This window comes from Trichoderma ghanense (genome assembly GCF_004382785.1).
Source record: "Trichoderma ghanense strain CCMA-1212 chromosome Unknown scaffold_0, whole genome shotgun sequence".
Classification (NCBI taxonomy): Eukaryota; Fungi; Ascomycota; class Sordariomycetes; order Hypocreales; family Hypocreaceae; genus Trichoderma; species Trichoderma ghanense.
This window is the reverse complement of record NW_027395663.1, coordinates 3,811,282-3,824,488: the sequence shown is the minus strand read 5'-3', so window position 1 is coordinate 3,824,488 and position 13,207 is coordinate 3,811,282. Positions and strand designations below refer to the sequence as shown.

General features: G+C 50.3%; 4 protein-coding genes across 4 annotated transcripts; 2 read left to right on the top strand and 2 right to left on the bottom strand.

Annotated features, from left to right (window-relative positions):
* Positions 1-304: 304 nt before the first annotated feature.
* CCMA1212_001342 (Alkylated DNA repair-like protein) lies at positions 305-982 on the top strand (the record flags this gene model as incomplete). The annotated part of the gene is made up of 1 exon (XM_073698773.1): positions 305-982. The coding sequence occupies one exon, from the start codon at positions 305-307 to the stop codon at positions 980-982; it is 678 nt and encodes a 225-aa protein (XP_073563209.1).
* Positions 983-2,439: 1,457 nt separating this feature from the next.
* Positions 2,440-3,273, bottom strand: CCMA1212_001341 (uncharacterized protein; the record flags this gene model as incomplete). Its single annotated transcript, XM_073698772.1, has 1 exon — positions 2,440-3,273. One exon carries the CDS (start codon positions 3,271-3,273, stop codon positions 2,440-2,442), a length of 834 nt encoding a protein of 277 aa, XP_073563208.1.
* Positions 3,274-4,699: 1,426 nt separating this feature from the next.
* Positions 4,700-7,627, bottom strand: CCMA1212_001340 (Nitrate reductase [NADPH]; the record flags this gene model as incomplete). The annotated part of the gene is made up of 1 exon (XM_073698771.1): positions 4,700-7,627. One exon carries the CDS (start codon positions 7,625-7,627, stop codon positions 4,700-4,702), a length of 2,928 nt encoding a protein of 975 aa, XP_073563207.1.
* A 1,248-nt stretch (positions 7,628-8,875) lies between these two features.
* On the top strand, positions 8,876-12,226 carry CCMA1212_001339 (Nitrite reductase [NAD]; the record flags this gene model as incomplete). The annotated part of the gene is made up of 1 exon (XM_073698770.1): positions 8,876-12,226. One exon carries the CDS (start codon positions 8,876-8,878, stop codon positions 12,224-12,226), a length of 3,351 nt encoding a protein of 1,116 aa, XP_073563795.1.
* Positions 12,227-13,207: the final 981 nt, after the last annotated feature.

Below are 13,207 nucleotides of genomic sequence, written 5' to 3'. Positions count from 1 at the left end.
AAATCCGCCTAGCTTTAACCATTTTAAATATACTACTTTTATAAAAAAATACCTATATATAGTTAGTGTTTTTAAAGCTTAAAGAGAAAATTAAATAAAAGAGAAGAAAAAAAATTTCACTTTTTTTAAGTCTCCTCTAACCCTAGGTATAAAGCACTTGCAGATATTCCCGCTGCTTATTCCCCTTACCCTAACCCTTAACCTTTTTAACCCCACGTGGTAATAAGGCACTAGCAGGGTATAATAGTTTAAATTTTCACACAAAGTACTATTACCTGTTATAAAACTATTATTTATAATTAGTATGGCAGGGAAGAGTAAGTTTGAAGAGCGACCTGGATTGCCCAGGGGTCTTTTCTGGCAAGACGACTCTATCAGCCCGGAGCACGAGAAACAGCTGGTTCAAATCTTCCTTAATGAACTGAAATGGCCCCAAAAGGCCAGCAGTCGCCAGTCATTACACTACGGCTACACATTCGACTACAAGACCTTTGGGGTAGACCCAGATATCCCATATAAAGAGTTTCCCGACTGGCTCATACCATTAATCCCCATAACGGAGGCTCGACCACCTGATCAGGTCTGTCTACAATACTATCCACCAGGCACAGGGATCCCGCCACACGTTGATGCTCATCGGGCATACGACCAACTGTACGCGCTGTCTATCGGGTCGCCAATCTTGATGCAATTTCGCAACGGAGATCAGCGCGTTGATATAGACCTAATGCCGCGGGGGATGATGAAGATGACTGGAGATGCGAGGCTGCACTGGACTCATGGCATTAAAAAGAGAAAGACAGACACTCTGACAGACGGGACAGTCAGGCCTCGTGAGAATAGGTGGAGCATCACGTATCGGTGGATCAGGGAAGGGGACTGCGAATGTGGAAATGTCATATTGTGTGATGTTGCTCAGCAGCGACTTGGGATTGAAAAGGAGAAAAGATCTGCAGTAACATCTAATACTAAGAAAATATAGTCACTATTTTATATTAGCAGGAAGAGAATGCGCCTCTCACAGCCATTATACATCTTCTTGCTTAACGATCCTCCAGTTTGAGAATGATACTGAGCGGAAATGTGAAGAAGCACTTTGAAAACTGGTCGTACATGCCTATCCTAAGCCGGATCCTGACTTCCCGTCGGAAGCCACTCTCGTTATTGTCCGTCTGCTCTCATGGTTGCTGCAATTTATGAAGATGTAATCAGGATAGTGATACTTGAGTGCAAGGATGATGATGATACATTCGAGCGAGTCGGGTCCACGAGCAACAATGTCGCCGTTGAAAATATACTTGGTTTGGAGGGACAGAATGCCGTTCTTCTAGAGGATGGCTCGAAGATTCCACTCCTCGCCTGTGCTATGTCTGAGTGTCCTTCAATTCATGCGATAAACAATCAAGAGATGCTCACCATGATATCTCCTATAATAATAATCGTAGAATTGATCGTCGTGGCCACAACGTTAGGCAGCTCCCGGTGCATCCTCGCAACGGCGTCAGTCAACTGGCGGATGAAGCGTATCACTCCATCCTCGAAGCTGCATCTCAAGGTCCATGCTATTGCTATTGGCCCATCTTCCCCTAACCCTGCGAGGATTGCCGTGACCACAGTGTCGACAGTATCTGGGGTGGTGTTTTCGCAGAGTCTGCCGATTATGTTGTATTGAGTGGGCTGTTAGGCGCTGCACTCCAACCTGCCTCGCTTTGCCTGGTTTTGCCCCCGGCTTGATAAGAATATGATCCATCTGCCGTTCTGATCGTTCAACAGCCAGCCGTCAACAGCTGTGGTATGTTGGCTTTCGGCTGGTTACGCCCGGTAGCTTGACAGCATAGATTCCTGGTGCGGACGAGAGACTGAACCTGGTCAAAGGCGGCTCTGTCAGCACGATGTTTGACCCGAAGGACAGCCGCCTGGGCTCGGCCCGCATTGGTTAGAGACAAGAATACAATCTGGCGTCAACATACGGCTGCTGTTTCATGCCATGCAACGCTGTGGTTGCAGAAAGATTTGCGATCGAAGACAGCTTCTACCACTTCTGGGTTGCCCTTAGCTGCTTTGCCAAGGCATCTAGCGAGAGATTCCTGCCCTCAACGCGCTGCTTTTCCACCTCCCGAGCCGCGTCGTCCTCTGGCCTTCTAGATAGGCAGTACTTCTCTCTAGCTAGAGTATTACAGGAACAAAAAATAGTAATTAAAAGGCACAGCCTGTATTATAGAACTAAGACTAAAACATCTCTATACTATCCTCATCATAAATATCTGGCACAGCCTGTATTATAGAACTAAGACTAAAACATCTCTATACTATCCTCATCATAAATATCTAAGCAGACCTATAAGCCCAAGCGTTATTTAAGCATATACATATACCCAGAGCAACTATCTAGTAGTTTAGAAAGCATATAACGCCTCATGCCAGAACCATGCATAATGCTTAGTTCAGGACAACTCCACAGCTGGCAGGGTCGGAATCGCAAGTGCAGGCACTAGGAGAGTTAACCCAGCCAGTCAGCCTGTTAGCAACGTCACTGGCATAGCAGTGAGTAGCAATGTTGCTCTCGAGGTTGCCAGTGCTAGAAACAGAGCCCGAATTATAGATTCGAGCTCCACGGTAGAAAGCTGAGACGTCACTGTTGCCAGCCTGGTTGATGGTGTTGGCCAGACCATCGCCGGTGGGAGTTCCAGCAACGCCTTCCAGAATCATCTGCGCAATAGTGGCAGACGGGCAAGGGTTCTGGACAACGCCTCCCTCGTTGCAGGTTGCAAGACCGTCATGGTCCTGCAGCAAACCCGGGTTGCGAACGCCGAAATTAGTAGTCTGAACACGAACACAGCCCTTGGACTCCTGCATAAGAATCGCAAGGATGAAACGGTGGTCCACACCACTTGCTGCAGCAGCAGCTTGAATGCCATCGTGGATGGCCTGGACCTCATCCTCGCTGTCATTGGCTTCGCCGCCCAGGTTGGTGCAAGAAGAGAGCATGGTGGCCTTGTTGGCGGCAAACATGTCGTCGAAAGAGACCCAGCTGCTCTGGTCGGGCCAGCCGGCGCCAACGCTGCCATCACCGAGATAGAGAGTGTAGGAGTCGGCACCAGCGCCTACGCCATCGGCACCGTTAGAGTTGTCGAAGCGGGCAAGGGCGCTGGTGACAATCTCGCCAACGGCTCGCTTGGAAACGGCCTTGGGCGTAGTGTTCTTGTTGCTGCTGGTAGGCACAGCCATAGCAGCACCAAAGAGGAGAGAAGCGACAATAGCCTTGCTAACCATTTTGACGGTCTAGTTGGGGTTGTTGGTAGTTGGTTACTGAAAAGCTGAAATATAATAAAGAAAGAAATAAAGGAGTGGAAGTTGATCGAGTCACCAGGACTTTGGATCAAGTTGTAGAGAAGAGAATGTATTGTAAAGGAGTGGATTGCTGGAATGGCTTGACAGAGGAGATCTTGATTCGAGAAGCAAAACCATTGCCTATTATATATTCATTACGGTTCTGTGTCTGGCGGTTGGGACAGACTGCAGTAACACCGGCAGTTTCCTATTAGAGCAGGTCGGTAATATCAAAACACGTCCCTCCGGATTTCAGGCGCAGATACGTGATGGACCGGCTCACGCGCCTCATAACGAACAAATTTGTGTTAGTTGCAGGGGCATCGGTCTTCCCATTCTATAGTGCCCCATGAGATCTCTATGCTTCAGGCTGTCTCAGCTGCGCATTTGCCCACGGGGAAGCATCTTTCTCGCCAGCTACTGCAATATCTGAACCCATACGCGACAATGATCAGAGTATATCGCTGTTGTTGGATAATGTTACAAGTCGGGCAAAATCGAGCGAATTATACTTCTCTGAGTTGCCTTTACATTCTCAAACATCTCTTTCAAAAGATTGCAGAAGACCGATTGCGTCTCTTCTCTAAATTGCAAAGGAAGAACGAGCATAAACCAGCGCAAAGAAGTGGCATTGACCTCTCGAGGCTTATCCACAACAGCCCCAACACGCCAATGCCAACTCCACGTCGACCAGTAGTTATGGTAGGTAGAAAATGATTGAATGCGAATCGGGGAATATTGTGAAAACCGACCACGTCTCACCAGTTTTGCGGAATGTTTTCTGTCTGTGTGCCGTTTGGAAAACGTCTGTGTGCGTTTGGCAACTCGTGCGTGCATTGACAGAAATTGCCAACTGCGATTACGGGAGCTGTTTTTGCCCATCGTAGGACTTGTACTTGCCTCCATCAGCCTAGCTCGGCTCGTAGATGCCGAACTTTCAGTGACTAGGTACAGTTCTAGACACCGAAGCTGCTCACACAACCGTGAACATTGTTCGCATCTCCCTGGTCATCAGCTATATTACTCCGCTTTCTGCAGATCACAGACCTCCAAATCCTCCTCTGGCGGGGTTTTGGCCGCCCCTTGTCTAGATCCAGGGGCCAGGAACACGTGGGGAATTGGTGACAATTATCATAAGCACACTGAACCGCGTTTGTAGTTGACATATCTCTCCGAAACTAGCAGGTAAGAATGTTTCAAATTGAAACGGACAGATCGTTTTTAGCAGGTTAGAGCATCCTTTGATCCCGCTCGTACCGACGCAGATGCAATCCTGCTTCATACGTGAAACTATCCTGCATCTGTATGATCAAGAAGCATACGCGTTTATTGATAACTGTCGCAAATTGTTCCATTTTCCATTGTCGGCCTAAAAGAACACAACATCCTGCTCAACCCTCCATCCGAGCTTTTGCAGTCCAGCAGCGACACTGGCTTCCATGGCTGGGGGGCCACAGACCAGCGCCAGCGTATGCCCCAAGTCTGCGCCAATTGGGGTAGAAGGCGCTGGCGGAAGGTGTTGCCGGAGACACTCCAAATCAATATGTCCGCGTCCCATCCCCCAGTCTGCACTGAGTTCGTCGGAACTAAGAACATGCCATATGTGCAGATTTCCGTTCATACGACGCGAGAGATAGTCAAGCTCCTCGCGAATGAGTATATCGCTCTCCTTTCTATTTCCATAGATGAGCCATATTTCGACTGAGCTGTTATGACTGGGTAATGAAGTCGAGTATTCGTCTGCAATAGCATTCAATGTGGACCACATCGGGGTAATACCACTTCCACCAGCGATCATGGCCAACCTTCTGACAATGCGCTGTCGGTTGTTTGGCTTGCACTGTACCTGACCATTGCCGACATAGGTGAAATGACCAATTGGCCCCTTTACCTCCAACGTCAGTTGATCCGAGTTTCGGTCGATTGCCATGTTCTCCAATAGCATGGTCATTTGGCCTCCAGCAAAAGAAGCACTGCCTTGCGATGGCTTGTCCGATGGGAAATACACTTTGATCAAAAGATCGACGAAGCCACGCTGAGTACTGGAGCTATACGGAGTATATGCTCGCTGCACAATCTGGGATTTGCCAGTTGCTTTGTCGACTTTCTTGACTCGCAGGTAGATGTGCTGTCCTACCGGCAAGCCAAGAGGTTGCTCTTCATGCGATAGGGCGAGGCGGAATATTCGGCAATCATGGGAGATCTTTCTCTTGTGTACCAGTCGGACTTCCTTCCATACCTTCGGGTCCAGAAACGGCTTTGATGGATCGTCTAGCACCTCAGATATGACCACTGGGGGCGTCGATGGAGCTGCTGGATGTTCCAGCATTCCTATGTGGTAGTCTCTCAACATCGTCTTAGCATCCATGGAGTGAATAGCCATGAAATCTTCAGTGGCATCCTCACCAGCCACCAGACGAATAGACTGTTCTCCCCCAGGGTGGGATAAAAGGAAGGGCGTTGCATCATATACATGTCCTTGAACAACAAACCAAGGAGACGGACCCTCCCCGTCGGCGTGTTCCGCGAGCTGAGATGCTGTAACGAGTGTTGCTGCTTTGGCTGGATTGATGATAATGCTTTGGTGGTCTTCTCCAGGTAGGATTCCTTGGGGTCTCTGTGTATCTGTTGTGGCCGAAGCGGATGAAACACTGTTCCCTCCAAGACTGGGAAATCTCGGATCCGCTCCGGCTTCGCTCATACGCTGCATCCAGCCGCCACTCGCATTGCCTGGCACAGTTGGATGCTCGAACCGGAGAGCCTGTCCACTGTTCTCCTTGTAGACAGCGACGCGGAACCACCAAGAGTTCATCATCGAAGTGGCGTTCCAGTACATGTCCCGTGGCATGATGCTCAGAGCGTCATCCATTGCACGCACCGCGACAAACCCGGCATCCCGATCTCCTAGCAGTGATTTGACATCAACATCCACCCTCCAGAAACACCAGGAAAAGCTCATATCCGTTGTGCTTAAGTCCATCTTGCCAAAGTAAGGGTGGTTTTGGATTGGATACATCCGGTAAAGGTCCTCTGGGTACCTTATATCACAGAGTTTCCAAGTCTTCCCATCATCAAAGGTGATCTCAACGCGAGTGATACGCCGTCCTCCACCAGTGTAGGCATAACCCTCAATGGCTAACCTCTGTGTGCTGGACGTATCAGACGCCAGCTGAAGTATGTCATCGTGAGCGGGCGAACAAATTGCCGCGTTCACGTTGAGCTCATTGATGATGTACTTGGGATCATACCACCACTTGTCTTCGTTTCTGGCCTCATCAGCCGTTACCATGGTGGGCAAAAGCTTGTTGTCAAAGAAGTGCAAGTAATGCTGACTCTCACGGTCCGAGACCTCAATCCGCTGAAGCCATTTAACCATACGTCCACCGATCTGGCCTGGGACGACCAGTCGCAGAGGATAACCGTGGTCAGGAGCAAGGTCTTCGCCATTGAGGCCCCAAGATATCAGCATGCCCTTGCTGCGGTCTAGTGCCCAGCTCAGCCTCTGTGATGTCCCGTACTTTCCTTTGGGCAGTTCATCCGCGCCCTCAAAGACAACATGGCGGGCACGTCCAGAAACCGGTTTGTCATAATTGGGAAATGCGGAGAGAAGAGGATTCTTTGGCTTGCAGTATTCGAGCACGTCAGCCAGGTACACGCCGGTGAATAGTCCGGTTGATACACCAGCTGCGCCCCAATTGAATCCAAGTCCCTTGACCACCATATTCTGTTCCTTTCGACGGTTGCCAGCGCAGACGAGAGTGACTGGAAGCGTGACGACCGGGAACTTTTCCTTCAACTCCTCGATGGAGAATTCAAACTCGTTTTCGACAAGTCCGTGAACGCGGAGCTTCCATTCGTGCGCTTGTTTTGCACTGAACCTCGGTGTATCTCCATGGCTACGGACATAGAAGAGGTTCTGGGGAGTGAGAAATCCAGCCTTGAAGAGCGCGGACAAGGGAGCCTCGACGTTGCATGGATGTTTCCCCGTGAGTCGAATCATCCGGCTATCCCGTGCAACCCAGTGGTCTGGTGTCTGGGCGTCGGAAGCCAATGGCTGCACGTCCTCAGTCTTCGGAATAGAAGGGAGTGACGTAAAGCCGGAACAAGAAGCACCATCCAACAGTGTCTCAGGGACATTTTGGTTCATCTGTGGTTTGGCTGCCAAGTGTGGGCTATGAGACAGTGGCGTCGTTGGAGGCGACGATCTGGGAGACAGTCCAGGCGACGATGGGATCGAAGATGACCAATCCTCCCCGCTCTCGAATTGAGAGTCTGAACCCAGCTGACTTGTTGCCATGGCGAAGACCCTGTATAGACACAGATGGACAGAAGGTTTCTAAGGGGAGGCAACGAAAAGATGAGTCTGTTCTGGCGGCGAAGCTTGCTCAAGTGGGCATACAGAAGCGACCACCAGTATTCTTTTCGTCAGTGACTGGGAAATCCGCCTTGATTTCTTGGAAGACGGCTTGAGCGAAAAGAAGTGTTTGGAGTTGAATGGCTACCTCCCACAGTCGGAGATGCTATAACATGCCATTTCTACAACATGGCATGCTCGTAGTAGCAAACAAGGTTCATGCATCATCTGAATGTCGATGCAGAGAGTCATACGAGTGAACAAACCTCACTAGTAGAACTGCAAGTACCTTTCTGTTGGCAGATCTATAACATGCGATTCGCTGCACTATTTCCGGTGAAAAGTCGAGGCTAAGGTCACACCCGGGATGTCTGCAACCATGCCTTACCCACTCAGAACCAATAGACGTCCAGCGATAACGTCTCAGCAAATAGCTTGCTTATTCGCCGAGCGTCTTATTCCCTTTTGCTGTATAAACGACCTGGTCTGATAAAGCAATGGAGACTCCCCTATATTTGCCGGGATCGCGCACAGGGCACATCAGATACTGGTCCTCTTTGTTTAAATCGCTATCTCGATCAAGTTTCTCCGCGGATGAGCGAGTGCACTTGATGATCTTATTAATATGCCAAGGACTAATAGAATCGCACCTAACAACAAATGTGTAGATAAGTGTATGCTATGTATGATCTGGTTTGCGAGAGAGATAACCATAACGGTCTCAATATATGAATTAGAGGCGTTGGTTATCTGGGAGTCTGCTACATCACTTACGGCGATGTACTTCGTATGACAATTGCTAATCTTGTGTATCGGCAGTGACCCATTTGCCACTTGCACTGACTGCTCACGCATCCTGTATCATATATCCATCCTGGCACACGTCTTCCAAGCGCCAGATATGGCACCAACATCATGCTTTTTGGTTTCTCCGAGGAGCTGGGAAACGCAAACTTGTCATCATGACCATCTCAAATTGCCACGGGCTCGAAGCTGTGATACGCAAGTCCTCGGAGTATCGATGTGGCCTTTGTATCACCCACCCTATAGAGCTGGTTGCTGTTTCGTGACGGAGAACATTGAGTTGGTGTTGTAACGCCTTTCGATAAAACTCAGCAGTTGACCGAGATCGCAGCCCTGCTTCTGTGAGCATTTTCATGTTCTCAATTGCCTCCCAACACAAAGTACAAGATGAATAGTTTAGCTGGCAGCATGCATCCAGGGACAGAGAACTGTCAGCCACGGTCCAGGAAGCGTGTCGCTGTTGTTGGCCTCGGCATGGTTGGCATTGCCTTTGTTGAGAAGCTTCTCAGATACGACCTGGACAGTGGCCGTGACGAATGGGAGGTGACTGTTTTTGGCGAGGAGCCGTATGTCGCATACAACCGCGTCGGTCTCACGCAGTATTTTACGAATCGTTCCATCGAGCATCTTTATCTCAACCCACTGGAATGGTACTCTTCGCATTCAGAGGGAAAACTTACATATCACACGTCGGATCTTGTCATTTCAATAGATGCGCAAGCCAAGTTCCTCAAAACAGCCAATGGACGAGTTTTCCACTATGATGAGTGCGTCCTCGCCACCGGTTCCGATGCTGCCCTGCCGCCATACATCTCCTCCGAGCAGTTCCAAGGCATCAGGGGTTGCTTCGTATACAGGACAATAAAAGACCTCGACAACGTTATCGACTATGCCGCCAATGCTCCCAGCTTCATTGGACATCGCATTCGCAAGGCAGCTGTTATTGGTGGTGGCCTTCTCGGTCTAGAGGCAGCCAAGGCTCTACTGGATCTCGAAGGAGTTGACCAAGTTGTCCTGGTGGAGCGGAACCGATGGGTACTTAGTCGCCAACTTGATCAGGAGGGCGGCACGTTGGTGTTGGAAAAGGTCAGGGCTCTTGGCGTTGAGGTTCTGCTACAGGCCCGAGTCCGAAATCTCGTGTGGAATGGCGAGAAGCGGCTCACTGGGTTACTTCTTGAAGGAAAAGATGGACTGCCAGACCAGGAATTCAACATTGACCTCGTCGTGTTTGCTGTTGGGATCAAACCTCGAGATGATCTCTCCAAAGCCACACCCATAGGCGTGGCCAGCCCGAGTGGCGGCTTCATTGTCGACAACCAGCTTCGGACAAACTTGCCTCATATCTACGCCATCGGAGAATGCGCCAACTTTCTCGGAGAAACATTTGGCCTCATAGCTCCTGGAATCGAAATGGCCGACGTTCTCGCATTCAATTTGACCGAGGGTCCCTACCACAGCAAGAGAGAGATGAAATCTCCCAACATCAGCACCAAACTCAAATTGATGGGCGTAGATGTCGCCTCGTTTGGCGATTTCTTCGCGGATCAGGGGAAACTCAGCAGGCCGCTGCCGGGAGCGACCAGTGCCCATGCGGCCCGAAAGGCCCAGGCAACGCCTCTGACGCCGGAGGATATCAAGAAGAAGGTCAAGGCACTCACTTATCGGGACCCGTTTTCGGACGTGTACAAGAAGTACATCTTTACGGCAGATGGCAAATACATTCTGGGAGGAATGATGGTTGGCGACGTCAAAGATTATGTGAAGCTCGTGGGCCTTTGCAATACAGGCAAGCCCATCGAAAAGCCCCCATCCGAGTTCATCATTGGAGCCACAAAGGATGGAGAGGAGGAAGGAGACGATTTACCCCCTGATGCACAAGTCTGCAGCTGCCACAACGTCAGTAAAGGCAACATCGTGGAGTGTGTAAAGACTGGCGGCATTCGTTCTTTCGGAGAGATGAAGTCTTCAACAAAGTGCGGCATGGGTTGCGGAGGCTGTGTGCCCTTGGCCACTAGCATCTTCAATCGAGCGCTGCAGGACGCAGGTGTTGAAATCTCCAACCACATCTGCAAGGATTTTGCCTATTCACGCCAGGATCTCTACCAGATTGCCAAGTTCAGAAAGCTCAAGGATTTCACAGCAGTGATGCGAGCTGTTGGCAAGAGGCCTGACGGCCTCGGCTGTGAAGTCTGCAGGCCAGCCGTCGGGTCAATTCTGAGTTCTTTGTACAACGAAAACATCATGAAACCCTCCCTGCGTCAGACGCAAGATACAAATGATCGTTATCTCGCCAATGTGCAGCGAGACGGGACTTATTCAGTTGTCCCGCGACTGCCTGCTGGCGAGATCACGCCAAAGGGACTCAAGGTCATTGGAGAGGTCGCGGACAGGTTCGGACTATACACCAAGATCACTGGCGGCCAGCGTATCGACATGTTTGGCGCAAAGAAGCAGGACCTCCCGCAAATCTGGGAACTGCTCATTGACGCTGGCTTTGAGAGCGGCCATGCTTATGGCAAGGCACTGCGCACAGTCAAGTCGTGTGTTGGCAACACCTGGTGTCGTTATGGCGTGGGCGATTCAGTCGGTCTCGCCGTTGAACTCGAGAATCGCTACAAGGGTTTGCGTGCTCCCCACAAGTTCAAGGGCGGTGTATCCGGGTGCGTCAGAGAATGTGCAGAAGCACAGGGCAAGGACTTTGGTCTCATTGCCACGCCCAAAGGTTGGAACGTCTTTGTAGGCGGGAACGGCGGCGCAAAACCTCGCCACGCTGAACTCCTGGTCGAAGACGTGACACGACGTGAAGCGATCAGAATTCTGGACCGTTTTCTCATATTTTACATTCAGTCAGCCGACAAACTCGAGAGGACCGCTCGCTGGATTGAGAAATATCCCGGCGGCCTCAAGGGCATCAAGGAGGTCATTGTTGACGACAAGCTTGGCATCTGCGCGGACCTGGAAAGGGAGATGGAGGTACTCGTTGGCCTCTACCACTGCGAGTGGACGAATGTTGTCAATAGTCAGGAGCGCCGCAAGGCTTTCAGGCAGTTTGCCAACACGGATGAGACCCAAATGGTATCCGAACAAGTCACGGAGCGCGCCCAAAAACGTCCCGTGAACTGGCCCGAGGACAGCGCCCCTTTGCACTTCAGTTTGCTAGACATTGCAAAGGATGCAAAGTGGGATTGGCAAAACATTTGCAAGCTCTCAGAGCTGAACCGCCAGGTTGACGCACCAACATCGGTCGCCGTCAAGTACGGCGAAGTCCAGCTGGCTGTGTGGAATATTCCGGGCCGCGGCTTGCGCGCATCACAAAACATGTGCCCTCATAAAAAGGCATTCGTGCTGGCAGACGGCCTGATAGGTGAAGATGAGCAGGGACGGGAGTATGTGTCATGTCCACTGCACAAGAGAAACTACTCGCTGAATGCCAGGGCGACGGAGGGGGGTGGAAGCTGCTCGGATACGAACTATTCCATCATGACATTCGAAGCCAAGGCAGATGAGGAAAACGATGCGATACTCATATATCTCCCGCCTACGGAAGCACTTGATGCTGTGCTTTCGACAAAGAAATGGATGTTGCGCAAAGCAGACGAAGAGGTAAGGGCCTTGGTCAAGGCTACGGAACCGTCAATCGAGATCGCGGAGCCTCTGCTTCCTGGGAAGTTGGGAGAGCAGTTGTCACATGTGACTCCCCTTCAAACCTGTGGCGGCGGTGGTGCGCTTGACTGGTAGACATGATTGAACACATATTCTTGGATTGTGTAGCCTATATTCTTACTGAACACGATTCTTATTCTTGTGGTAGTTGCTGTTTTGCTGAGTGCATGTATACTGTAAAGCCCACTCTGTAGATGAAGTCATCCTGCTGTAGCTTGTATCGACAAGCTGATTGCCATAGCCACCAGTAATGACTGACTTCCATGCTTATGCCCACGACACACAACCAGCAAACGGCTATCAACCTCGAATATCACCGCCTACCCCTTTCTGAAGCCCCATCTCTTCTTATCTCTGACTCCCTTAGATCACGCCCATCTATCGGTACCGACACTTCGCTGCCACTACTGCAAACTTAGCTCTACTTACAACCCGGCGTTATTTCTTGTTCCGTCTCCTGGCTGACCTATTGCATTACTCCGTCTTATCAGTGATCCTGCTGCGTGTACCTCGTACTCTGCACGCCTTCCCTGGGCCGTTGCCCTTGGGCCCCTCAAAAGTTGTCCGCAGATTCGTCGTCCGTGTACGTGCCAAGTATCTCGTCTAGGGGAAAGTCGGAGATTATGCAGTCAACGTAATATGCGAGGGCGAATATTGTCCCGCCCTGATAGGGATACTGATATCTGACTCTAAAGCGGTACTCGTGAGTTGTTGAGTTTGGATTTTGCATCTCCGGTTGGATTGTCGTCGTGTCAATCTCCGGCGATAAGCTCACATGTATGGTCCTGGGGCCCTTTCTGACCGTCATTGGTGCCTCACCCGAGTGCTTTCTGCAGGATACAATATCCAAGAGTAAGGTCAGAGCATGATTATGATGGATGATCCAGCGTATTTAGACTATCATGGAAGCGGCAACAAAGCTTGATATATATCGTGCAAAGTCATGCACTCCCTAGAGCTGTCTTTCACAGTCGTCACAATTGAGACAGTTTCAAGTCAATTCCATTTCCATCCTTCTCATAATACACCGAATTTACAAACCATCACAGGACGTGG